The 27,694-nt window shown below is 36.4% G+C and overlaps 2 protein-coding genes across 8 annotated transcripts; one reads left to right on the top strand and one right to left on the bottom strand.

The window, feature by feature from the left end:
- Positions 1 to 1,516: 1,516 nt before the first annotated feature.
- Positions 1,517 to 7,000, bottom strand: LOC103492081 (glutamate--tRNA ligase, cytoplasmic). The gene is made up of 6 exons (XM_008452268.3): positions 6,579 to 7,000; positions 5,304 to 5,400; positions 5,054 to 5,207; positions 3,654 to 4,768; positions 2,821 to 3,288; positions 1,517 to 2,038 (listed from the first exon to the last, which is right to left on the bottom strand). Exons 1-6 carry the CDS (start codon positions 6,716 to 6,718, stop codon positions 1,820 to 1,822), a joined length of 2,193 nt encoding a protein of 730 aa, XP_008450490.1. The 5' UTR covers positions 6,719 to 7,000; the 3' UTR covers positions 1,517 to 1,819.
- Positions 7,001 to 8,314: 1,314 nt separating this feature from the next.
- Positions 8,315 to 24,821, top strand: LOC103492083 (flap endonuclease 1). Of its 7 annotated transcripts, XR_001763024.2 has the most exons (18): positions 8,318 to 8,621; positions 8,692 to 8,808; positions 8,902 to 8,960; positions 9,104 to 9,163; positions 9,259 to 9,312; positions 9,394 to 9,442; positions 9,535 to 9,582; positions 9,758 to 9,823; positions 9,910 to 9,963; positions 14,355 to 14,474; positions 14,546 to 14,630; positions 14,750 to 14,831; positions 22,017 to 22,131; positions 22,294 to 22,350; positions 22,445 to 22,491; positions 22,704 to 22,758; positions 24,128 to 24,260; positions 24,504 to 24,821. XR_001763024.2 is itself a non-coding variant. In XM_051081650.1 (17 exons), exons 1-17 carry the CDS (start codon positions 8,610 to 8,612, stop codon positions 23,479 to 23,481), a joined length of 1,206 nt encoding a protein of 401 aa, XP_050937607.1. In that variant the 5' UTR covers positions 8,315 to 8,609; the 3' UTR covers positions 23,482 to 23,697. The 7 variants fall into 7 exon arrangements, 6 of the variants coding, with proteins under 6 accessions (XP_050937607.1, XP_008450491.2, XP_050937608.1 ...); XM_051081650.1 differs by lacking the exons at positions 24,128 to 24,260; positions 24,504 to 24,821 and adding an exon at positions 23,356 to 23,697 and having other exon boundaries at positions 8,315 to 8,621; XM_008452269.3 differs by lacking the exons at positions 24,128 to 24,260; positions 24,504 to 24,821 and adding an exon at positions 23,279 to 23,697 and having other exon boundaries at positions 8,316 to 8,621.
- Positions 24,822 to 27,694: the final 2,873 nt, after the last annotated feature.

Below are 27,694 nucleotides of genomic sequence, written 5' to 3'. Positions count from 1 at the left end.
ATATTGCAAGGCACTAAAGTTTGTTTGGAAAGTAATGTACTCCCAAATTATGGAATCCCAATGACCTTTATTTTAGACTTGAAATTTCCACCGCTAAATTGAAAATTAATTGGTTGCAAGTTTTTTGGTAGCAAGTTTTTATTTAAATCTGATATTATTAATTAATAACTAAATCATACACAACATAATTGTCCTGTTTTGTTTTTGTTTTTTTTTTCTGTAAGTTGTGTGCTCTAGAAAATAATACTCTATAATTAAACACCAATAAGCAGCCATATAAGAATTAAAATGTTGAACTATAAAGTCCAACTTGGTAGTGCCAACAAATATTGTAGGTAAAATTGGATTTGACGAAATATGCCAAAAGTTAGAAAATAGGTTTACATAATTACGAATTCCATTTTATCCCAAAAGGTGAGCTGAATTTATATTGTCGTTTTTCTTGTAAAGCAAAGATATAATTTGTTCTTTTTTTAAAAAAAAAGTGTAAATAAAAACCAAAAATAAGAACAAAAGTACCCTCAACTGCAACATATTTGGTCTCATAATTCATATTTTTTTCCCATTTTGAAAGATCTACCTATGTTCATCCTCCAGCTCTTTTGTTCAAGTTTAGTCTAAGTTTTTTTGCCCCATAAATTTTGTTCTTGTATATGTATTGTACTTAAAGAAATAAAATGACTAGAAAGATGTAGTGAAACTAGCATCATGGGACCGTGGGTAGCCATGCCATTTTTCTCAGATCAAAATTTTCCTTCACTCTTGAAAACAATTTGCTTTAGATTAAAGTTGGGGAATGTTTGGTGGTTTAACGTGTGCATTATTAATATTCATTATTACATGCTCCCTCTCTTGATCTCTTCTCACCTTTGCTTCATTCTTGCAGATCTTGCTTTTGGTATTTCCAACTTCTAGTCCCTCTCAATTTCTTCACCTCATGATCTTTAGACTAACTAACTAATTTTAATTTGGTTCGGTTCAAACCAATTGGTTTTGCATGCAAAACAAACATATCCACTCACTTCTTCAATGGACTTCCCAACTCCGGCCTCACCAACTCTACCCTTAGGCACAGTATTCACTCTAGCAGTGTCCTAGCTCGCATTGACTATGCCCCTGGTGGCCTCAATCCACCCCACACACATGCGTGCCACCGATACTGTTTGTTCTCAATGGTGCGCTAGCCGTTGGCTTCATAACTACAACCAATGTCCTATTATCCAAGTCTATCAAGAAGGGAGAAATATTTGTTTTCACAAAAGGACTAGTGAATTTCCAAAAGAACATTGGGAAGAAGGCGGCGGCAGTGATTGCGGCACTCAACAGCCAATTGCCAGGAACTCAGTCTGTTGCTGCCACTCTATTTGCAGCAATTCCTGATAATGTACTCACCAAGGCTTTCCAAGTTGGAACCAAGGGAGTCGAGAAAATCAAGTCTCGCTTTGCCCCAAAAAAGTAAAACAAATGCTTGTTTTACACGGTAGTTAAATCCAATATCAACATACATACACAAATATTCTACTTCAAATGCATGTTTCTTTCATTCATCATTTTACTAATCCTAAAAACATAATTGTCTATTTCATATATATTTTGTTCTACTCTGAATCCCAAGCACCTGAGTTAACTAAGCAAACATTTTCTGAGAAACAAAGGCATTCAGAAATTGCATATCAATCAAGGATCTAGGAACACGCATCTTTTTAAAAAAAGTTGTGCATATCAACCAAGTAAAAACTTCCGACAAAAGTACACCCTCATAATTAATTTCAGGCCAGATGAACTTCACGATAAACCCCATTCAATTGCCGAAGAGATTTTACTTCAAACTAGATTGTTGCCTGCCATCTGGGATTGCAAATAGGACTATCGGTTTTGATGGCCTGACATATGGAACATCACATCTGAAATACCCCTTCCTCTCTAACTGCAATATATCTCCTCGCTTTATATTTCGCATGTTTGAATCCCCAACAGCAATAGTCTCCTTTTTTGTGCATGGATTTAATACATCAAGAAAGTCCTCTCCTTCTTCGAGCTGTAATAGCAGTTTAATGAGACTAAAGTTCATAATTTCTATAACCACTTTCCTAACAAGATAAATAAGCAACAAAAGCTGCAACCCACAAATTGTTACGACGGACAAACAGTATATATGCATATCCACCAACTTTCAACTCATGCAGCATAGCTCATATTAACATCTAATTTCATACATCTTTAGAACACACAAACTGCCTTGAGCTTCTTTTCTTTATTCTTTTTGAACATCTGTGAATATCTAGACCAGTTTATGCACGCCTCGACTAATCTCACACGACAACGCGTCTGATCCTACAATATTTTGGTGTAAAAAAGCCTTGTAGGAAATTAATTTCTAGGTAGGTGGCCACCATGGATTGAACTCGACCTCTTAGTTAGTTATTGAGACTATGTCTCTTCTTGTACCACTAGCCAACCCATGATGGCTCAAACTGCCTTCTGCTTTAAAACTAAACATTATCCATACATTGACAAACTGGCTTATCCAATTGCATAAATTAAATATGATCCAACCTACTCACTAAAGAAGCTTAGTGATGCACATTCCAATCTGGCTTTTAAAAATAGAAGACCAATAAAAAGACAAAAACTCAACACAAATATGCTGATGTCACTGTCAGTATGCATAATTTCGAACTTTGATTTTAGTCGACATCTCTCCTTCAGAGCTTCAAAATCAACAGGGAAGAGAGTATAATATCTTAATCAACCAAATAAACAGACTGACATCGTTTACTACTAAAAAAGTGCAATGATGCCAGTATTAAACGTCCATACCTTCTTTTTTGTGATTAAATAATCGTACTCCATAAGTGAGAGTGTAACTAGTTCTTTTATATCAGGCAGCCAAGTGATCTTCAACTTCGTGGTCTTCACAGAACCTTCAAGATGCAAAATTCCTGACAATTGTGTGACAAACCCATCTTGATCCTTCTGGATGCCTTTCACTATTGCATTACCCCAGTCCATTAAGGTGATTTCTTCATCCACCTTGATACATTGTGCATCAATTTGGTCAATCCATATCCTCTTTGTGAAAGTGGTAGATTTTTCACCAGCACCCTCATATTTTTTATGCTTTGGTATTATTCGAACATATGGTATCTCTGGACCATTACCAAGGGTAAATAACACACGACGTTCTTCGATAACAGCAGTATGTCTGGGACACACAGGATCAATAATCTTTTTATTAATGGTCCATAGTTTATCCCATTCCATAAGGTTGAGGTTTTTCGATGCCCCCTGAAATAAAGAAAAGAAAAAGATGAGAGCAACTTCGATAAAGATGCATGTCACAAAATCCTAGTTTCTCAACTAAAAAAGAAAAGAGCATGAGATATCATTTGAAATATACAAATGACAGATGCAGTATACAAAGACCATCATAAAACACTTTGAAGTTCGATAGAACTGAAAATTAAATTAAATGTTCTAGTTGTAAATTTATAGCATTCACCGAGGCTATGCCAAAAGAAAATTCCTTTTGGAAAGACAACTCTAGCAAATGCATACCCACATTGGTGCTACTAGAGCAAGATTTATCACTGACTTTTAAATAAACACCAACTAAAGGATTTCATTAGCAATGTAACCCAAAATTTTCGCACCTGTTCGAGGATGAATTGAATCAAAGCTTCAACTTTTAAACCTCTTCGAACAATCCCCTGTACTGTTGGAAAACGGGGATCATCCCACCCATCAACCTTACCATTTTGAACAAACCACAAAAGCTTACGTTTGCTGAGAAGAGTATACACCATGTTCAACCGGCTAAATTCGTATATATGAACCTTTCTTAGACCCATATCTTCCTGGATTCGGTAGTATTGTGCATTGCGGTCATGGTATTCGCTAGACCGTAGTGCATGTGTAATGCCTTCAATAGAATCAACAAATGGACAGGCAAAATCATAAGTTGGGTATATCTTATACTTGGAACCAATCCGGTGGTGGGGAATTGGATTACAACGATAATACACAGGATCTCGAAGAGATTTATTAGGATCTTGCATATCAAGTTTTCCACGAAGACAGCAAAGTAAACCTTGCTCAGTTCCTAATATCATCTCCTTCCATAATCTTAGATTCTCTTCAGGACTATTACTTCTACGTTTTGATTCAATGCCTTCCATTCGTTCTTTCTGCATCTGCTCACGTGGAGTATCATCAATATATGCTTTACCCTGGCGAATTAAGTTTTCAGCCATTTCCATTAATTGAGGGAAGTAATCCGAAGTATACGTGACAGTTTCATACTTTATACCCAACGTCTCAATGTCTTTCAAAAGATTTTCTACAAACTCATTGCTTTCTTTGGCCGGATTTGTATCATCAAACCTGATAATTACTTCACCATTGTACCTCTGGGAAAAATACTGATTCAACAATGCGGCTTTTGAGTGCCCAATGTGAAGATATCCACTGGGCTCAGGTGCAAAACGCAAACGCACCTTCCCAAACTCTACATTTGGAAGATCAACTTCAAAGGTAGATTTGCTTCCTGCTTTTCCCTTATCAGATGCCTCCTGGTTGACACTATTTGTCTTAAGACCCTGTTGATCCTTCAATTTAGGTCCTGAAGACTTTCCACCTCTTTTGCCAACAAATGCAGTTAAAACATCATCCAATTCATCAGAATATTCAACTAAGAGTGAATTAAACCATCGTTGAAGATTCAAGTACTTCTTTGACTTTCTTAAGCTTTCCCACCGTTGCCCCGTTCCTATAGAGAACACAATTTAATAATATCAATAAGCCAACTCTCTCTAAGTCTACATATAGCGCTCCTGTGTGACTGTCTGTGCATAAGTGGGCATGTGGGTTATAAACAAGGAACATTATCATTAACTTAATAAAAACAAACAAGGCACGACATCCCACCTCTCTCTCTCTCTCTCTCAAGATAGGCTGGTGATGCAGAAAAAAATTATGAAAACAATGAACCAACGGTAGCTACTAAAGCTGATGGGAAAGTAGAAGAATTTATTTTCTTTATTGAAAAGATTACCTGCTAAACCAGACCAGACAGCTACATCTGCAAGCGACAAAGAATGGCCAACGAGAAATGTGCATCTTTCCAAGTACTTATCAACATAACTACATGCATTCTCAAATGCGGAACCAGACGAAAGGATAGGAGCATACTCTAGCCATTCGTCAATCTGGGTTAAAGCATTGACATTATAAATAAATAAATAACAAGTCATACCTAAGAATAAACAATAAAATAATGTTATTAAATATATTTTTCAGCTTACACGGCTAGACTCATATGCATTCTGCCCATAAAAATTAGGAATGTTGGTGACTCGACCAATATAACGTAGAAGGACAGATGCTCCATGCAACTTTGACCTACGACAAATTAAGTTGACTTAAGCATCAAGAAACAGTCTATTGCATATTCTTTCCTCTGATTTATAAAAAAATGGGAGTAAAATTCCTTTTGAATTTTAAACAGCAGGAGTGTAATGCAAGACTCCAAAGATCCAGTTTAATGGAAATGGTTTACAACTGAATCAAAGGTTTTGCAAGCAAGATTCAAAACCATCACTAATCTCGCCTCAGCAAAACTCAAGTTCCAACTTATAAAGCATTAAAATATTTTAAAAAAAAGTAAGTCGACAATGATAACAAATGAAGCATATCCACGTGTTTTTGATAAAAAACAACCAATAAATCACCAATGGAAGTCGTAGTACATTAGCAGCCCATTTATAAATTCAAGTAAGAGAAGATGCAAAATAAAAGTTCGGAAGATAATTTCATGAACTAAAAGTGGGTAATTTTCCTTTTTTTTGAACATACAAACAATTACTCTCGTTGAGAAATAACCAAAGAATACAAGGGCATAGAAAAAACAAGCTCACAAAAACCCCACGAAAGAAAGGATTTCCAACTAAGTAAAATAATGCCTAGAAATGGCAAATGTTTCTCTTAAAAGTTGGCGAACTTGAAAGATGAGGAGATGATAATCAGGAAAGGTAGATGCTCCCATCTGATCCCAATGGTTTATACAGAGCATATAAAACAAGAATATTTATAATCAACATGGATTCGAGGTTAGTGCAGAGAATGTAATTAATGGAAGACAATGTAAAGATTCACAAGCATGTCTAAATATCTGTTGAGATTGTGACAAAGTCCCATGATAACTAGATAAGTAAAGATTATGAGAATATAAGTGAGACAATATCTCCGTTGATATAGAACTTTTTGGGTGAAACCAAAAGCCAGAACACGAGGGATTATGTCCCTAAATAGACAATATCACACAAATCAAGTTAAAATAACCATTGTAAGACTAATGCAGAAATAAACTTTTAACGGGCATCACGTCTCTGAACTGAAAAAGAAAAGACAATTCATGTGCTAGTTAGACCATGATGCAAAGTACCAAACAAATCTTGGATAAAAAAAAAGGAATTCTGATTATGTTTTGAAGGTGGGATCTGAAACATTATGGTGTAATAGAAATTAAAAAGTAAAAATAAAAAGCTAGAGACAAGAACGAGAGAGGAAAGTGATTATACCCGTCAGTGAAGAGAAATGTGGGAGGGGAGGCAGAAGGAAGAGAAGAATCTGAAGGAAAAGCGATACCGGCAAGCTTGGCGGCCACAATGACGGAGAATGGAGTGTTATCAGCCGGAAATGAGAAAAGCTTAATATCCATGATTCTCAACACAAGAACCAATCAAAATCAGACAGAAAACGAAGCAAATATAAGGGTTTCAGGTTTAGGTTTAGGTAGAAGAAGCAAAATGGTCTACGGGTAAACAGTAGGGCAGGTAGCCGCCGAAGATTTTGATCAAAGTATGTATCCTATGGGCCGAAGCCGAACGAGGTAGACCACCGGAATTATATCACTTCCAAAGTCAATCCCTCAAAACCACGTTTAGGTTAACTCTGTGGATATCCATTTTATCTTGCATATTTTCTTGGGAACTTTTCTTTTCCTTTAAACAAACAATTAGCTAACTATATTTGAAACTTCTTAATTAAAATAGTCTAATTACTGATCTTTTTAAAGGATTAATTCTACCTTCACAATTCAATTTTAAAAAAGTTACTCAATTTTGAACAAAAGAAAGGAAAATGATTACCTAACAAATATCTATTATTTAGATATGTAATATTTTTCCCGCATATTCGACTATTTTATTAAACAATAAAAAATTTAGGAATATTACAAATATAAAAAAAATTAATCAATATTTCTATAGAATATAGTAAAATATCAAATTTTATTTTAAAAAGATATTGATAGATAATAATTTTTCTAAAATTTTAATTATTTCAACTACTAAACAATCAAAACTTAAATTGATATGTAATATTTTTCACACATATTCGTCTATTTTATTAAACAGTAAAATTTAGGAATATTACAAGTATAGGAAAATTAATCAATATTTTTATAGAATATAGTAAAATATCAAATTTTATTAAAAAAATATTGATAGATAAAGTGGATACTTTATATTTTGTATCACTGTTTTGTTATTTATAATAATTTTTCTAAAATTTAAATTATTTCAACTACTAAACAATAAAAACTTAAATTGATATGTAATATTTTTCACAAATATTTGTCTATTTTATTAAACAGTAAAATTCAGGAATATTACAAATATAGAAAAATTAATCAATATTTTTATAGAATATAGTAAAATATCAAATTTTATTAAAAAAAGACATTCATAGATAAAGTAGATACAGTAACTATCCGATACAAAATCTAAAAATTTTGTATATTTTGTATCACTAATTTGTTATCTATAATAATCTTTCTAAAATTTAAATTATTTCAACTACTAAACAATAAAACTTAAATTTTAAATATAATTGCAGAGGTAACGATCAAACATTTATGTTTCTCTACATTAAATACTATTTAAAAATTGTAGGTTTGAAGTAATGGCTCTAAAATTATAGTTACTATTTTTTCTATATTAAATACTATTTAAAAATTTATTTCAAACCTACAATTTTTCTCTTTTATATTTGTCATCTTTTTCTTATTTGTTACTTTATTTATTCTTTATTTTTGAATTAAAATAATTTAACTACAAAAACATATTATTATAATTCAAATTAAAATAATCCATCTTTCAAAACTAAATTATTCCCTCGAATACCTCCTTAATTATTATACTTGGAAATTATGAAATACGAATAGTTGCGAAAGTTCGCAACAAATCATTGATAATACATCATCGATAATACAATAAGGTCCATGGATTCTTTGGAGGAAACGAGAGTGAATTCCTTGACCCAAACATCCACCGAAAGTTTTACCACAACTATGAGAAAACGGGCGTTGTGAATTGCGATACTGCAGTGAGCTATTAGATTAGATTTGAGATCCACGTTCACACCCACGCTACATGCATACCAACTCTACAAATTAGCCTCACGTCAAGAGAGAAAAAAAAAAAGAAAAACGCTACAAATTAGCCTTCAACTCAACTCCTTCTTCCCGCCTCTCTCATTTGGTGTAGTTCTAAAGCGGTCCCGTCTGCGCTACTGCTACTGCTTCTGCTCCCTTCCCACTTCAACACACAATGGGCATCAAGGTATCTGCCAAACTATCTACATCACTTTCCCCTTCCTCGCACTCCACTCTCATTTTCCCCTTTTCTTTAGGGTTTAACCAAGCTTTTAGCTGATAATGCGCCCAAGGGCATGAAGGAGCAGAAGTTCGAAACCTATTTCGGCCGCAAAATCGCTATTGATGCTAGCATGAGTATTTATCAATTTCTTGTCTGTACCACTTTCTCCATTTTCTTTCCTTTTTTTTTTTATCAGATTAAAAGTTCACCCGGGTATCTCATATTTCTGCATGAACTAATGCAGATTGTTGTGGGTAGAAGTGGGACTGAGATGCTCACCAACGAAGCTGGTGAAGTCACTAGGTACCCCTTTACTTCATTTATATTTCTACTCTCTCTTTGAATTTCATTTTTTAAAATCAACTGAGTATCTGTGGGTGATATTTTCGGGGTCAATTATATCACCTTTTTTCCTTTTCTTTTTTCTTTTTATTGTTAAACTGTAGTCATTTGCAAGGGATGTTTAACCGAACAATAAGGCTTCTCGAAGCTGGAATTAAGCCAGTGTAAGTTCTTTCTGCGCCTTGGCATTTCAATCTTATGTTTTCTCGTGAAAATTTTGTCTGATATGGTTTTCTTTCATGGGGACAAATGTACTCAGCTATGTCTTTGATGGAAAGCCTCCTGATTTGAAAAAACAAGAACTTGCAAAACGGTAACTGTGTTATCTCATTGTAACTCGTTTATTAAGGGGCAGTCATGATTGTCATGTCTTCCATCTTAAATATGTATGCAGCTATTCAAAGAGAGCAGATGCTACTGAGGACCTAGCAGATGCAATCGAGGTATTTTTGGGTCTTATACTTTGTGTTTTGTTCCTTATAAATCATACAAGACAGTGAAGTATGTCCGGCAACTGCTCCTTTTGTTGTACTAGGTTGGCAACAAGGAGGATATTGAGAAATTCAGTAAAAGGACAGTAAAGGTTAGTTACCTGCTTTAACATTTTCCTCAAGCAACAGACTTATTACATCGTAAATGGATTTAAGTACTCTAACAAACGATCAGTAAAGGGATTGGAGCGGCATGCAAATGTTCCGGAAGTTGTATAATATTATAATATAAACCGTATGCATATTTTATGTGTGGTTAATTTTCAGGTTACAAAGCAGCACAATGATGACTGCAAAAGACTTTTGAGACTCATGGGAGTGCCTGTGATTGAGGTGATAATACTACAGATGTTAGTTCAAGTAATCCATTGCTTCAGTCGTAACATGTTCGAGTACATTGCCATTCTTTTTTGATGTAGCAGGCTCCCTCGGAAGCTGAGGCACAATGTGCTGCACTTTGCAAGTTAGGAAAGGCAAGTGCCCTTCTGCTTGATCATGCTTCTTTTGTCTCTTGAATGTGGACTGATAAAGTAAGAATCAAGAGGAAAATTTTGACCTTCCTGTTATTCAAACGCAGGGAGGGATTCAATAAATTACATATTTCAAGTTTATAATTGAACCCAACATATTTATTGCTCTCAAGTTTCAAACACAATGAGTTCTAAAATGTAAAGATCGAGCTAGCCATACATGTTTGTTCTCTCATTCCAATTTTAGATTTAGAATATATTTAAATGCCATGAAGCAAATTGTTCTTTCTCCACGGATGCTGTGTCCTTTGACAAAGTAAACTGTGGCATCACCACCATACTTCTTTTGTCTTGTAGACTGCCTTGGATACATTGGAATATTCTTTTTGATTGAAACAAGATAAAATTCTTTTGCATGGATTGACCTGGATATGATTGACACTTTGAAGTTTGAGATTTGAAATGTTTGATTCAGCCACAGTGCTATGATCCATCTATGATCCATCTATAATCCATTTTCTCTCCCTCTTCACTGGGGAGATTTTTAGGTAGACTCATTTGAGGAAGCTATGGTCATGGATCTTAAGAGTAGGTAGTTTTGTTCAATGATGGGGAGGATATTGGCTTGAAAGTGTAAGATTATCAATCATGTGTGTTATAGATTTTGATGTGAAAGAAAAAAGAAGGGACATTTTGATAAGCAACTGCTATGTTTGTTGGTTGCAAAGCTAGAGTTTTTTCTTGTATCCTTATAAACATTGACAAAGAAAGCAACTTAAATCAAACTTTGAATCTCTGAAGGTCACTCAAAGATCCTAAGACAACTCACTTCAAAATTAGTATGATCAAGACTAATCTAATGAATTGATTTTAACATCAAATCTATAGAAAGGTTTGAAAAGATAACACACCAAAAGGGATGATAAGCAGCTGTTATGTTTGTTGGATGTAAAGCTAGAGGTTCTTCTTTTATCTTTATAAACTTTGACAAAGAAAACAACTTAGATCAAACTTTGAATCTCTGACAGTCACTCAAAGATCCTAAGACAACTCACTTCAAAATTAGTATGATCAAGACTAATCCAATGAATTAATTTTAACATCAAATCTAAAGAAAGATTTAAAAAGATAACACACACCAAAAGGGTTGATTAAGTATAAGCTTTTTAATATTGATAATTTAAGTTTTAGAGAGCGTTACAAGCCATTTTATAGGCTAAAAGGTTGTGCATGGGGTGGAAGCTCAAAAGTCATTGAAAGACACTTAATGCCAATTGTAGAAAACAAGACTTAGGAACTTTAAACAAGATTGCATATTAAATTATAAGTCAAATTGGAAACTAAAAATATAGAAAGTCTTCAAAATGTCTTAAATTTCTCCTCTAGAAGATGCCAAAGTAGTTGTGCATGTTTAACAAGGTTTGACATCATGTTTTCCCAATGTCTATAAGATCGTCACTAAGGTTCTTGCCAATCGTTTAAGGAAAGTGTTGTTGTCTACAGTATTTGAGGCCTAAGGCGCCTTTTTGGTGGGGAGGCAGATCGGATCAAGCTCTTATAGCTAATGAAGCCATTGAGGAGTATAAGACGAAGAAAAAGGAGGGGGTGGTGTTAAAACTCAACTTCGAGAAGGTGTATGACCATGTGGATTGGGATTTTTTGGATAGAGTGTTGATGAAGAAAGAGGTTACAAGTGAAGGATGTGGGTGTGGATGTGGGGGGTGTGTCAGGAATGTGAAGTATTCTATCCTCCTCAATGGAACTCCACAAGGGTCGATTCAAGCTTCCAGAGGTTTAAGACAAGGGGATCCCTTGTCTCCTTTAGACACCTACCGAAATTCCTGGAAAGATATTTGTTTTGAGCTCCCAACCTTCTCTCGGTATACTTGCTGTTTTGTGGGGGATGGGAAGGACACACATTTTTGGGAGGATCAATGAGTGGGGGAGAGTTCCCTTTGTTCTTTTTTTCCACATCTTTATCATTTATCCTCTTCCAAAAATTGTATGATTTCTTTTAGTTGGATGTGAGAATCTTATGTTTTTTTCTTTCAGGTTCCGTTGTAATTTGACCAATAGAGAAACAACGGAGGTTACCTTTCTTCTTTCTTTGCTTGAGAGGTGACGTTTTAGGGAGGCGAGAAGGGATGTTCGTGCTTGGAGTCCTAATTTGAGTTCAGGTTATACGTGTAAATCTTTGTTCGGTTTGTTATTGGATTCCTCCCCTCTTAAGGAGTCTGTCTTTTATGTGGTTTGGAGGATTGAGGTTCCCAAGAAAGCCAGGTTCTTTATTTGGCAAGTCTTGCTTGGTCGGGTTACCATTGCTCGTAGGCTTGTTAGGAGAATTACCTCGCTTGTTGGGCCTTTTTGTTGTTTGCTTTGTCAGAAAGCGGAGGAAGACCTTGACCATCTTATTTGGGATTACCAGTATGTGCAGACTGTGTGGAGTTCCTTTTTTGCAGGAGTTTGGAGTTAGCTGTGCGGTCATCGGGGCGTTCGTGTGACAATCAAGGTGTTCCTCGTTCATTCGCCTTTCAGAGGGAAAGGGATTTTTTTATGGCTTGCTAGTGTGTGTGCCGTTATTTGGAATGTTTGGGTGGAGAGGAATGTTTGGGTGTTTCATGGTAGGGAAAGAGACCATAGTGAGGTTTGGTCTTTGGTTAGATTTCATGTGTTCCTTTAGGCTTCGATTTTGAAAACCATTTGTAATTATTCTATTGGTAACATTTTACTTAGTTGGACCCCCTTCTTGTAGTTGGAGTGTGTTAGGTCTCTGATCCTTCATACTTACAAAAGAAAGGACAAGAAGGGAAATTCACCAAAGAATACAACCGGGAAGGATATTGGAGAGAAGGAGATCCCCTGAGGGACCCATAGTGATGTTGGTGTATAATAGGCGAATGTTTTGGGGATTACGAAAGTAGGTTTTATTTTGGTAAAAGCAGCTATAAGCTTTTAGGGAGAAATTTCTAGCCTTCTCGTAGGAGCTGAGTTCATTTCCATCTTTGTTTGTAATCACTTTCCATTGTGTTCATATTTGATTATATTTTGACTTGTAGAACTCTTGGTTACTATTGCAATATATTATAGCAGATCACTACCACTGTTTTTCCATTGTTCGGATCTTTTTGAGTTTCAGGTTGAAGAGCCTTCACAGAGTGTTTTGGTGCGTTGGTTTTTTCTATGTCATTGTATTATGTTATTTCTTCTCAATGAAAGTTGTTTCTATATACTTTACCATGCAGTGCACAATCGACAACATGTTGTTCACAAAATTTGTACACGTTTTTTTGTCCTTCGTGTCATCTTTCAAACTATTGGACTTTTACCATGCCATCTTCACTCCATTCTCTTCTTGACTCATTGAACTAACATTGTTAGTTAAATATTTCAAGCCCACAAGTGAGGGAGAGTGTTAGTGATATATAATTAAATTTGCCTTCAACCACCAACTTAAGCTTTTGGGTGAATTGGAGGTGGTCTAGGGAGGTCCTGTGTTCAAGCCCCTAGATTGTCGTTTCCTCCTCGATCAAAATTGATTTCCACTTGTTGAGCCTTTCAAATATTTCAAACCCACAAGTGAGAGAGAGTGTTAGTCAAATATTTTAAGCTCACAAGTGAGGGCGAGTGTTAGTGATATATAATTAAATTTGCCTTTAACCACATTCTCAAACGTTTGGGTAAATTGGTGGTTTAATAAACATTGTATATAAATTTTGGCTCAAAATTATTTGTCGCTTGATGAGAATTTGCTAGCTTTTGAAAGGTATAGCGTGAAAGCCGCTTGGATCTTGTTTGCCTTGTTTCTTGTAATTGCTCCTTCTGGTACAATTAATGGATCAATTGTTGGATTCACATCAAATTTTGACTTTAGAAAAAATCATAGAGCACTTTTGGGCTGTCTCCAGCCTTCAGTAGGTGTGTTGCTCTATGATTGAGGAGTTGCTCCTGTAACTCTAACTGTCAGGATGCAGGCAAGGTTCTAAGGCATGTTTTTCTGCTTTTTTGTTTTGTTTTGTGCGGTATTATTTTGGAGGGGAAGAACAATATTTTCTAAGGGATCGAGAAATCTTGGGAGGATGTCAGGAAGATCGTTAGGTTTAGTGCTTTTTGGGCAGCTTTTCATTGGGCTTTTGGTAATTATCAACTTAGTTCAATTCTTTTGGATCTTGAGAAGATGTCGGCTTCTATTGTTATTTCCATCGCCGTGTTCATTTTTCTTTTCTTTTCTTTCTTTCTTTCTTTTCTCTTCTTTTTTCCTTTTTTTTTTGTTTCTTTACTTCTCTCCTTGTGAATCCTTTATATAGATTGAGTATTAGTCTCTTTTCATTTCATCAATGAAAAACTTTGACTCTTGTTAAAGGAAAAGGGTGTTTCTCAAAATTCATATCTTTCAGGTTTATGCCGTGGCATCAGAAGACATGGATTCACTAACATTTGGATCTCCCAGATTTCTTCGTCATTTAATGGATCCCAGCTCAAGGAAGATCCCAGTTATGGAATTTGAAGTGGCAAAGGTGATTTGTCTCCATCTCAATCTGGCTATTTACTTTTGTTATCATTCACCAAATAATTTGTTTCATTTTAGATTTTGGAAGAGCTGAACCTCACCATGGATCAATTTATCGATTTGTGCATTCTTTCTGGATGTGATTATTGTGACAATATCCGAGGTATTGGGATTCTACATGCATTTTATTGTCCTACTGTTATTGGTATTTTACTTTTGTTGTGCTTGTGCCGTTCTTGTTTTATAGTTCTGAATGTAGAGCCCTTATGCTTTACTGCACAGGTATAGGGGGGCTGACTGCTCTAAAGCTTATACGTCAACATGGGGCTATAGAGGGTATATTAGAGAACATAAATAAAGAGAGGTGATCTTTTTCTAGAATTACAATATGTATCACTAAGTGCAATTTTATCTTAAATATTCTTAAACTTGAATATACTTAAATTTGTTTTTTTTAAAAGAAGAATATGCTTAAACTTATTTACTCAATTTGATGTATGCATGGATACCTCAATTTGTTAGATGTGATCAGGTTATTATGAATATTCCGATGATGTTATCCTAGCCAAAGAAAATCTCGTGGAAATAGAAATCTTTTATGCTACTTAGTTGTTACACACTATTTCTAGTGCATTGGATCGTATGTGCAGTAGCCAACAACGACGACTTTAGATTACCCTATAGTGTAGAATCGATGTAGGCTTTTTTGTCTTTGGAAAAGATGTAGTTGACAAAATGGTGGAAAATTATTGAAAGTAGAGACAAAAAAGCACACCGATTTATGTGGAAACCTGAGTGCCGAGAGGAAAACCACAATATTTCGTTCTTATTATTTTATGATAATAATACAATAGGTACAAAAGGGAAATAAATAGAAAAATACAGATAAAAAAAGAAGAATATTTAGGGAAAATCTCCCAATGGGCTAAGCCCACTAATTCTAACACTCCCCCTCAAGTTGGGACGTAAATATCAATGAGGTCCAACTTGCTAACACAAAAGTTGAAGTTTGGTTGGAGATGCCCCTTGGTAATGACATTAGCAACCTATTGGCTCGAAGGGATGTATGGAATGCATATGCTCCCATTGTCAAGTCTTTCTTTGATGAAATGCCGATCAATCTCAACATATTTAGTTCTATCATGTTGAACTGGGTTGTTAGCAATACTAATAGTGGCTTGATTATCACAAAAAGCTTCATTGGTATCTCACACTTCTGATGAAGATCAGATAAGACTTTCTGGAGCCAAATTTCCTCACATATTCCCAAACTCATAGCTCGGTGTTCGGTCTCAGCGTTGCTATGGCCACAACACTTTGCTTCTTACTCCTCCAAGTTACAAAATTACCCTACACAAAAATACAGTATCTTGAGGTAGACTTTCTATCAACAATAGATCTTGCCCAGTCAAAGTTAGTATAAGCTTCAACACATCTTTTGTCAGTCTTCCTAAATCTTAGACCTTTACTAGGAGTTGTTTTTAAATACCTCAGAATCCTGTAACCCTAAATCCATGTGATCCTCATAAGGTGCCTGCATGAACTGACTGACGGTGCTCACAGCATAGGTGATGTCAGGCTTAGTGTGAGATAAGTAAATTAGCTTTCCCACTAGATGTTGATATTTTCATTTATCAATAGGAACCTTGTCACCTCAATTTCCGAGTTTGGCATTGAACTCAATGGGTGCATCAGTAGGATGACATCCTAGCATACCTTTTTCAGCTAATAAATCAAGGGTGTACTTTCTTTGGGACATTGAGATGCCTTCTTTGGATCTAGCAATCTCCATCCCAAGAAAGTACTTCAGATTTCCCAAGTCCTTGATTTCAAACTCAAACCCCATATTCTTCTTTAGTTGAACGATCTCATCAGTATCATTCCCAGATAGCACAATGTCATCGACATAGACAATTAATACTGCAATTTTTCTTGCCTTGGAAACTTTGGTGAACAAAGTATGATCGGAATGTCCTTGATTGTACCCCTGAGACTTGATGAAAGTGGAAAATCTGTCAAACCACGCTCTTGGTGATTGTTTCAACCCATATAAGGACTTCCGAAGCTTGCAAGCCTGATTATTAAATTGAGCTTCAAATCCTGGGGGCAGACTCATATACATTTCCTCTTTAAGATCCCCATTCAAGAATGTATTCTTAACATCAAGTTGATATAGGATCCAATCTTTATTCACTACAATAGACAACAAAACTCTAATAGTGTTCAAATTTGCAACATGGAAAGTCTCAGAATAGTCGATCCCATAGGTCTGAGTGAACCTTTTTGCAACAAGCCTAACCTTATGTCTGCCAATTGTACCATTTGCTCTATACTTGAGTGTAAACACCCATTTGCATCCAATAGTCTTGTGTCCCTTAGGGAGTGTGCAGGGATCCCAGGTTTTGTTCTTTTCCTGAGCTCTCATTTCTTCCATGACAGCAGCTTTCCACTTCAGACACTCTAAGGCAAGGTGGATACTCTTGGGAATTGTGGTAGAGTCAAGACAGGCAATAAAGGTTTTGAACTGTGGTGAGAGATTCTCGTATGGCACATAATTAGATATGGAATGCTTTGTACAAGACCTAGTACCTTTCCTCAGTGCAATAGGAAGATCAAGAGATGGATCATGCTTACTAGTATTTCCAGAATGGTTTGACTTAGTTTCGTTTTCATTGTGTTCAGTAACAACCTCGTTCTCATCAATCCTATCCTCTCTATCTATAATGACCTCATTAATACTACCTTTCTCACCTATATCTTCCAGAACAACTGTATTAGGCCTGTCATTCTCACTTGCCTTATTGTCGGTATGTGAGAGTTGAATTCGTCTCAGACCTGTCATTCTTACTTATTCTGTTATTACTATGTGAGTAATGGAATTAGTCATACATTGATCCTTTATTGGTTTAGAAACTTGGATCGGAGCCGTCTGAAGAACAGGCGACTCAACTCCCTTTTTGAGATTCCTCCTATAGTAGGTTTTCCAACGAACTTGATTTGTGGGTAGGATTGTACTGTGAGGGCTAGGGTCAGGTAAGGTAACCACAATAGGACAAGTAGACTCTAAAGGAAGCATATAGTTATACTCTTCACTCACACTCCCCCCGAAGTAGGCTAACGGGAAAGAAATGATGATCTTCAATAAAGGTGACATCCACGGTAACAAAGTACTTTCGTGAAGATGGGTGGAAGCATTTATAGCCTTGTTGTGCAGAGGATATGTAACAAACACCCAAGCCTGAGCCCTAGGAGTGAATTTAGTTTGGTTAGGACCGTGACTATGGACATAGGTTTGTGCATTCGAACACCGGAAAGGGAACATCAAGTATGAGACGGGTGGAGGGATAGGATTCTTTGAGGTAATCTAACGGTGTCTGGAAGTGAAGGACATGGGAGGACATGCGGTTGATGAGATGAGCAGCAGTGAGAATGACATCGCCCCAGATATAGGAAGGAGAGAAGTGGGGACAACGTAAGGGAATAAGCAACTTCCAAAAGGTGACAATTTTTTTGTTCGGCAACCCCATTTTGTTGGGGGTGTAAGCACAGGAACTTTGGTGAACAATTTCTTTAGAAGATAAGAACTTGTCAAGAGAGTGGTTTTGAAACGCACGACCATTATCACTTTGCAAGATTGCAATCTTTATATTGAATTGCGTTTCTATGGTGTGATAGAAGTCCCAGAATGTGGAGATAACTTCGGATTTGTTAGAGATCAGGAAAACTCAAGTAAGACGAGTATGGTCATCAATAAAGGTCACAAACCATCATTTCCCAGAGGAGGTAGTGACCTTGGATGGTCCCAAAAGATCACCATGGACAAGAGTAAAAGGTCAAGTTGGCTTTTAGGGTTGCAAGGGAAACGAGACTCGATGTTGTTTAGCTTTTATGCACACATCACAAGGAAGAAACATCAACTTTATAAAAGAGATGAGGAAATAGGTATTTCATATATTTGAAGTTGGGATGACATAAGATCTTTTTACTAAATAGTAAAGTAGGAAGATAAAAGGCTCATGCTAGAAATGCTACTAGAGGAGGTACATCCTCAAGCAAGTAAAGACCTCTATTGTGTTGGGCAGTGCCAAACATCCTCCTTCAGCTCAAGTTCTGAAAAGAAACAGAATTAGGTAAGAATGCTGCTTTGCAGTTTAATTCACGAGTAATCTTGCTAATCGACATAAGATTATATGAAATTCGTAGCACATGCAACACATTGTGTAATAAGAACCTGTTAAAAGGAGAAATCTGCCTTTTCCCGGCAATGGTAGCCTTGGAGCCATCAAAATTCTTATCTTCTCATTCCCAGCACACAAAATGTAGGACACATGGTGTTCAGAGGAACCGGTTAAATGGTCTGTAGCAGCAGAGTCCAAGATCCAAGGACTCTTACCATCAATACTAATGAGACTAAAGGACTGAGCTATATCTGACTGGACACTAGCTCCAAGTGTGGTTGGACTAGCATTCTCACTCACATAGAAAGAGGATAAAGTAGGGAACGAGGTTACCAGATTCTCAATATACATCGGTCTAGGAGTTTTGGATGTCGTCCCTAAAGTAGCCTCAATTGCTGCAATTTGTTGTCGCAACTCTTCCAGTTGTTGTTGAGTTATTCCCGAAGAGGAAGTTTGCACGTTAGGGTTGGAAAGTGCCAAAGATCCACCAACCTCAAATGTTGAGTGAATTTGAGGATTCTTAAAATCGGGATAATAACTAAGGTTAGAGGAGGGCAACACATACAAATTTGACAACAGAAGCGGTGGTGGCTGGTTGAAATTAGGTGGCAGAACACGAATCGAGGCGTGGGGAGCAATATAGGCGCGGATGAAGAAGAGGGTTGCACAGATGGGATGGTTGAAACTGTCTGAGGAGGAAGGACTGGCGCGTGGTGGCACATGAGGCATGTTTGTAGGCGCAGATGATTGCATAATTGACGGTGATGCACTTTTCGGTGTTTTCTGAAGGCGGCTGAACCATTCATCCATTGGAACACTGATCTGAGCATCGACGGTGGTGGCGACGACACGCTAAAACTGGCGGCTGTCTCCTTTGTTTGATTTCCATCATCGGTTGTTTTCTAGGGTGTGTTCAATGTCCCGCTCGGATATCGTATTGAAAGTAGAGACAAAAAACATTTATCGATTTACGTGGAAACTCGGGTATCGAGAGAAAAACCACGTTATTTTGTTCTTATTATTTTCTGATAATGATACAATAGGTACAAGAGGGGAATAAATAGAAAAATACATAGAGATAAAAAAAAAGGAAAGAATATTTAGAGTGAATTTCTCCATGAATAAATTGGGATTACCTGCTGTATGAACTGGAGTCAGACCCATTTCTAAAAGGATGATAGAAAATGGTCATTGTTCATGAAATCAGACAACTTTCATTGAGAAAGAATGAAAGAATCCAATGGCATACGAAAAAATCAGCTCACCAAAAAACCCAATTAACAGAAGAGGGACCAACTAAGTAAAATGTTTCCAATAGAGTAATTACAGAAAAGCTTTGAAATCGTGTTCTTGACCCAATAATGTTTGCAATAGGGGGTATATGCAGATGTTGGAAGATGCTTTTGATGATTTCTTGTATTATTGACATTTTGCAAATTTGACTGTAGAATTAACAAATGACTTCATAGGCAAACCATGAATGGATTGAGTTCGTGATTGAGATTAGTTATCACTGGGAGTTCTTGTTCTTTCATATGTTAATAATGAAACCAAACCTACGAAACCAAACCCTAATGACTGCACAACTTTTGAAAATCAGATACGAAAGGAGTTCTTAATAAAACACGATTATTTTCCCATCTGACTTCAAACATGAGCCAATGATGGCCAAAATAACCACAATAAGCAGGCCTGGAGCAGCAAGAAAGGGCAAGCCTCAAAACTAGAAAAATTTCGGCCAGGAACGTGGCCTCATGTGTCGGCAGGTGGGACTGATGGCTAAAACTTCTAGCAGCGGGTGTGGCTTATCCGTTGGTGATTTTTCAGGCAAATTTTTATCAGCAAATGGGATGCCTTGTGGTCTAAGCAGCAACAAAAAGACTACTCCAGTAATAGACCTTGGAGGCGGCTGGGATTACGGCGATAGATTTTGACGGTGACAATGCTGTAGAAAACCCAAGGTAAAAAATCAAACCCCCAAGAAGGTTTTCCAAACTTCAATCTCTAAGGCGGTGTTTGGAGTAAGGAATGGAAAAGTGAGGTGTAAGGAGTTGTGAAGTTTAGGAAGTTGTGAACTCTTGGGGCCTACAGTGTAAGGAGTTGATAAAATATTAAATTAATGTTTTTTAGTAGTCGGACTCACCAGCTCCTTGGACCAAATAAGGAGTGGAGTTTACAACTCCTAGGGCCAAACACACCTTGAGGGTTCATAAATCTGTAATGACTTGCAAAACCCTAAAACAGACCTAAAGTTTTGATGCCATGTTATTGTTAGACCAAAATATAACATACATTGCAGTTAAATATATACAGACATACATGAAAGCCCTTAACTAATAGTAAATAAAAATAACAAAGAACAAAAGACCGATAAGCTATTATATTTGCACATATATATTGTAACACTGAGAAGGAAACACCCGATTAGAACCCTCTGTTGATGCTCCACTCCGAAAAATTAACAACGAGCTCTAATATCATTGTTAGTTTCTTAAGCACTTTGGAGAACCACACCTCAAAAGCCAACTATTGAGGTGGGAGAGCCAAGCCACTTAAGTACCACATTGGCCATCCCATTCTTACTGATATAGGACAGAGGTAGCTCATACTACCTTGGTTTCTAACAATACCCCATTCTTGGAAAATTGACATCCCAAAAACTAGATCGATGGTACTTCGCTTGAAAACACTTGGTCAGAACCCTCTGTTGGTGCTCCTCTCTGGAATGTCAATAACCAGCTCTGATACTATTGTTGTTACTTGAGCGCCTCTGAAAACCACTCCTCTAAAAGCTAGCTATTGAGGTTGGAGTGCCAAGCCACTCAAGTCTGCCACATTGGTCATCTCATTCTAATCGACGTGGGATAAAGGTAACCCATACTAACTTGGTTTCTAACAATACCCCATCCTTGGAAAACTTGTCTTCGCTGCTAGACCGACGATACTTCATCGGAAATATCTAATCAGAACCTTTCGTTGGTGCCCCTCTTCAAAGCATCAACAACCGTCTTTGATACCATTGTTAGATACTTAAGCACCTTGGAGAACCACCCTAAAAGCTAGCTATTGAGGTGAGAGAGCCAAGACACTTAAGTATCACATTGATCATCTCATTCTAATTGATGTAGACAAAGGTAGTCCATACTACCTTGGTTCCTAATGGTTTTTCAATCAACTTCCTGATCGTCGACAATTTATTCATCCATCATCTTGTTTCGATACTCTCGTTGAACGCAAGGAGTAACATCTTCTTAAATTCACGTTTTTTGCAGATACCCATCAATTGCATGTTATTGATGTGGCAAGTTATGTAGGAAAAAAATAGAAAGCTTTCCTGGTATGTCTTACTATCATTATTATGTTGTAAACAGGTACCAAATTCCTGACGATTGGCCTTACAAAGAGGCTCGACAGCTTTTCAAAGAACCACTAGTATGTACTGACGAAGAGCAACTTGACATTAAGTGGACTACACCAGACGAAGAAGTAATTTATCGTTTCTGATTTAAAAGGCTTCTCCCAACTGTATTTTTCCTGCATTTTATATACTTGTGCACACACCCACCCACCGAGATATGATATCAAAGCTTCAATCTCTCCTAGCGCCCACATACATTGTATAACATTAAAGTATCACATCTATTACAGGGCTTGTTAACATTTTTGGTGAATGAGAATGGGTTCAACAGTGAGAGAGTGACAAAGGTATATCCTCCTAATAATCTCAATTGTTATGTCATACAGTTTATGTATGAAAGCCAGAATAATTTTTCATGATAATTTATGCCTCATTCATCAGGCAGTAGAAAAAATTAAAGCAGCCAAGAACAAGTCATCACAGGGCCGGTATGTGTTAACTGTTCCATTTCATTTATTCTTGAAAGGATAAACATTCTCCCTCTATTTGGCCAATCCTGCTTTTTATTCCTCAGTTATGAGCTATTCTTTTTTACGTATAATTTTTTAGTTAATTTGTAGGGTTTTTAAACTTTGTAGTATTGGTTATTATTTTCACAATATCTTTTACCATTCAATTTTTTTCCTGTACAATTTTTCAGGATGGAGTCCTTTTTCAAGCCTGTTACTAATCCTTCAGTATCCATTAAACGAAAGGTATTTTATTTACTATATTGATATCTTATTTTGTTTATGATGTTGGATTGATAAAATTTTACTTCCATTCTACTTCAATATCCATAATCAAACAAACCTATCAAAATTTAGAATTTAAAGTTCCGACAATATTTTAATGGCATTGTGACAGTAACACTTGCACCTCTGTAGATTTTCCTTCATTTTGAATTAGTTAATCTACCATTTAAAGAAATGATATAATTCTGTTGATCTCCAATATCAACATTGATTGAATTGAAATTGATTTAAGTTCCAAGGTTCATTGGTGACGATTGCAATATTATGTACCACTGTGCATAATATGTCCAAGAGTGCTTCCTTGTCTCTTTGTGACTGTAATTTAATTTAGACTCTTCTCAATTCTCTTATCTCAAATTACCTTCATAATTCATTAAACGAGGAGCATTAGAGAAGGTTTTTTTTAATCAAGTTTTTTAAAGATTAGTGCTGTTGGAATATAGAGACCTGATTGTCTCTACCTTACTACACTGAATGACAGGTAAACAAATGTGTACTTAGGTTTCCCAAACCAGGAGCCCAACATAAATTCTCTTTACAAGCATTTTCTTTTTCAAGGTCGAAGGTCATTGGCAGCTTGGGCATGTCAATGTTAGACCATTCTTCCAAGTACTCAGGGTCGGGCCCATTAGTAATGGCTGCATGCTTCGGCACATGAAGCTGAAAACCCTGGTGAAATTGTAGATTGACTAACTAATCTATGTAATTCAAGTAATTACACTTGGTGCATATGTAGTTGCTTTGGCTTTCAGAACTGTACTTGAAAATCTTCATCCTTAATTCCTTTGAACCTTATTGTACCGCTACAAGTGAATAAGAGTGGAAACTATTATTAAGGACCTCAAGGTGCTGGATTTGGCAGAGTTCTGGTTAATTGAAACCCATCATATGGTTCTTTAATATTCAGAATGTTGGTGTGCAGTTTAGACGCAGTTTTGACGCATAGTCCTGAAGTTGTGGTGAAGTAGGGTCGTTGTCGGAATTTCCTTTGTTTGTTTATATGCTCAAAAGTTCTGCTTGTAAGCATTTTTGTTTGTCTGGCCGGTTAAGTTGTTTTTGTTAGTTAAATAATTTTTACCCATTTAAGAAGGCTTTTGTATACAGTTTATGATCAAATAGTTTTTCTCCTCCCAAAGTCTGATTTTAAGATGGTTAAAATGACATTTGTCATATTCAAAATCAGTACGAGCACTACTTTAACCATTTTAAGTTAATATTATACTTAATTTTACACTCCTACATGCAGTTTGCTTATCATCACAATTAGTTTCGAATGGTTAAAAGGTGGTTAGAATGACTTTGGACATGACAGATGATTTGGCTATTTTAGGTGCTCTACTAGTTTTTATCAACATGATAGAGAGTTAGTGCAAGAAACAATGCAAGAGACATGATATGCAACATGCTAATCAGTCGATCGTTTTACTGCACAATTGTCATATCCACTTCAAATTTAGTTTCAGGTAGTTGGGTTGGAATATTTGTGATTACATTGTCATCACTTCCATTTTTATATATTTGTTCTGTACTTCGTATTTTGCATCATGGCACCACACTTCTCTTGCAACTGGTCCACTAATTAAGATTTTGATTATTGTCTGCAGCAGTGTTTATATATATATGTGTGTGCCCGTGTTCTTTTTTCGTTTTTCTTTTCGTGTTAATGATCAATATTATTTGTTTCACATTTTATTTTAATCGAACAGGAGACATCAGAAAAGCCCACCAAACAAGCAATAATGAAGAAATCGAAGTCCGGTGGTAGTAAAAGAAAGTAGACGAGTTGGTTGCATCACCATTCTCAAATTAGTATATGACTTGATGTTTTTAGTAAGGTTTGTTTATAAGTTTTCGTCGGCTGTAATTTTTTGAGTTGCAGATTATGAAACTATAATTTTCTTGTATTTATATGACATCGGTGTGCAAGTTTAGGAGGTAGATGTTGAGTATTTGCGGACAAGCCTTAGGTAACTACAATCTATCATTACGTCCTCCCTTAGTAATCAATATTGTGTTCCTGTTCACCAGTATTTGTGTTTTCCAAGTTTATGTGTTTGGAAAGTTTAAATGATTTTACATAATGAATTGTGAAGGTGTTAGAGGTATGTTTTTTTCCAATTCTTAATACAATCTAAGTCATAGTTGATTAACTACTTCGTTTAATTGAATAACATTACTTCCATTACTTTGGTAGAAATATTATTTGCATTGCAGATATCTGTAATAGTGATTCAGGGATTTGAGGTGTGAATTAGTTTGGAGTATTAATAAAACAATTAACTATTGGGGGTATTCAGTTAGACTGACAGAGACGGACCAAACCAACAAGGTTGTTTGGTTTTTTGATATATTCGATCATGTTATTGTAGTTAAGTTGACTGATCTTTTATTTAGGAAAAATGTATTGCTTGTTCCTTTGTCAAGAGTGTCATTGGTGTCGGACAGTTCTATTTGGAAGATATTTTTTTTTTTGTTTGTTGCATATACGTAAAAGCAAGATTCCATATTCTTTTTGGCAAAGATTTTTTTCTTTGCAGGGTTTCGTTTTACTGTTCACTAGTTGGAACTACGTGCTTTACATGGTTAAAAATGAAAAAGCATAGGGTTAAAAATGAAATGCATTTGTATAAGCACAGGGTTAAAAATGAAATGCACTTGAATAAGTAGAATATCTCTTACATAAAAGTTTAATTTTTTTTATCAATTTAAATCTTTGATTTTTTTTTTGCAACTATTTAATTCTTTGATTTTTAGAAGATAAACTAATAATATTTGCATTTATAATTAGAAAACTTTAAAATAAATGTAAAGAACTTTTATTATAATTTAAACACATTTTTAATATATCCGTATCGACTCTTCAATTTTCTTTTAAAATGACTTTTTTTTTTAAATGGTATTCAATCTTAATCTCAATCTAAAAAATTTTAAATCTCAATCTTAATCTTGGGATCCAAACGAGTCTTTCCTATAGGGTTTTTTTTTTTTTTTTTTTTTTTTTTTTTTTTTTTTTTAATGTTTTGGTATGCAGTTCTCTAGTTGAATGATTATGGGCCGATGAGTGTGATATTGTATCTCTAATAAGGTATATGGCACAAAAAGGTGATCTAAGGGTCGTGATTGTAGATCTTTAGTGGTGGACTAAGGTAGAACCCAAAACATTTGAAAAATGACAATGATATCTTGCAAGGTCTATGGCATAAAAAATTGAGCTAATGGTTATTATAGGTGCTTCTTAGTGGTGGACTAAGGTGGAATCCAGAACGTTAAAAAATGATAATGCTATAGCCTACAAAAAGTGACCAAATTTCTTAGGATAAAAAATCTTGAAAATTCACATCTACTTGGTAAGTGGTTTTCATTTGGAATTGTTAAAGTTTTTTTTTTTCCAAAAGCAATTGATCAGTGAAACTATAGTCTCACTTTTTATTACGGGGTCCAAACTAGTTTTCTAACAGTTTTTCTTTCATTTGTTCTGTTTGAGGACCTCTCTAGTTGAATGATTATATATGCTCGTAACGTGTGAGATAGTATCTTTATCAGGGTCTATGGAACAGAAAAGTGAGCTAAGGGACGTGGTTAGTGCTCCTTGGTGGTGGACTAAGAAGAAGCCTCAAATGTTCGAAAATGACAATGCTATAGACTACAAAAAATGACCAAATTTTGGTTGTGTCAAAATGTCTTGAAAATTCACTTCTACTTATTAAGTGATCTCATTTGGAGGAATGTCGAAATTCTTTTTCATAAAAAAAAGATCAATGAAGCCCTATACTCGATTTTTATTACAGGGTTGAAACTAGTCTTCCAACAGTTTTTCTTTTATTTGTTTTGGTTCCGAACCTCTCTAGCTGAATGATTATGTGTTAGGGTTTAGGGTTTGGGGTTTGGGGTTTGGGGTTTGGGGTTCGGGGTTCGGGGTTCGGGGTTCGGGGTTCGGGGTTCGGGGTTCGGGGTTCGGGGTTCGGGGTTCGGGGTTCGGGGTTCGGGTTCGGGTTCGGGTTCGGGTTCGGGTTCGGGGTTCGGGTTCGGGGTTCGGGGTTCGGGTTTCGGGTTTCGGGTTTCGGGTTTCGGGTTTCGGGTTTCGGGTTTCGGGTTTCGGGTTTCGGGTTTCGGGTTTCGGGTTTGGGGTTTGGGGTTTCGGGTTGGGGGTTTGGGGTTTGGGGTTTGGGGTTTGGGGTTTGGGGTTTGGGGTTTGGGGTTTGGGGTTTGGGGTTTGGGGTTTGGGGTTTGGGGTTTGGGGTTTGGGGTTTGGGGTTTGGGGTTTGGGGTTTGGGGTTTGGGGTTTGGGGTTTGGGGTTTGGGGTTTGGGGTTTGGGGTTTGGGGTTTGGGGTTTGGGGTTTGGGGTTTGGGGTTTGGGGTTTAGGGTTTAGGGTTTAGGGTTTAGGGTTTAGGGTTTAGGGTTTAGGGTTTAGGGTTTAGGGTTTAGGGTTTAGGGTTTAGGGTTTAGGGTTTAGGGTTTAGGGTTTAGGGTTTAGGGTTTAGGGTTTAGGGTTTAGGGTTTAGGGTTTAGGGTTTAGGGTTTAGGGTTTAGGGTTTAGGGTTTAGGGTTTAGGGTTTAGGGTTTAGGGTTTAGGGTTTAGGGTTTAGGGTTTAGGGTTTAGGGTTTAGGGTTTAGGGTTTAGGGTTTAGGGTTTAGGGTTTAGGGTTTAGGGTTTAGGGTTTAGGGTTTAGGGTTTAGGGTTTAGGGTTTAGGGTTTAGGGTTTAGGGTTTAGGGTTTAGGGTTTAGGGTTTAGGGTTTAGGGTTTAGGGTTTAGGGTTTAGGGTTTAGGGTTTAGGGTTTAGGGTTTAGGGTTTAGGGTTTAGGGTTTAGGGTTTAGGGTTTAGGGTTTAGGGTTTAGGGTTTAGGGTTTAGGGTTTAGGGTTTAGGGTTTAGGGTTTAGGGTTTAGGGTTTAGG

The sequence above is a fragment of the Cucumis melo genome, chromosome 2 (assembly GCF_025177605.1).
Source record: "Cucumis melo cultivar AY chromosome 2, USDA_Cmelo_AY_1.0, whole genome shotgun sequence".
NCBI lineage: Eukaryota > Viridiplantae > Streptophyta > Magnoliopsida > Cucurbitales > Cucurbitaceae > Cucumis > Cucumis melo.
The sequence above is the reverse complement of the archived record's forward strand: the minus strand, read 5'-3'. Positions and strand labels throughout refer to the sequence as shown.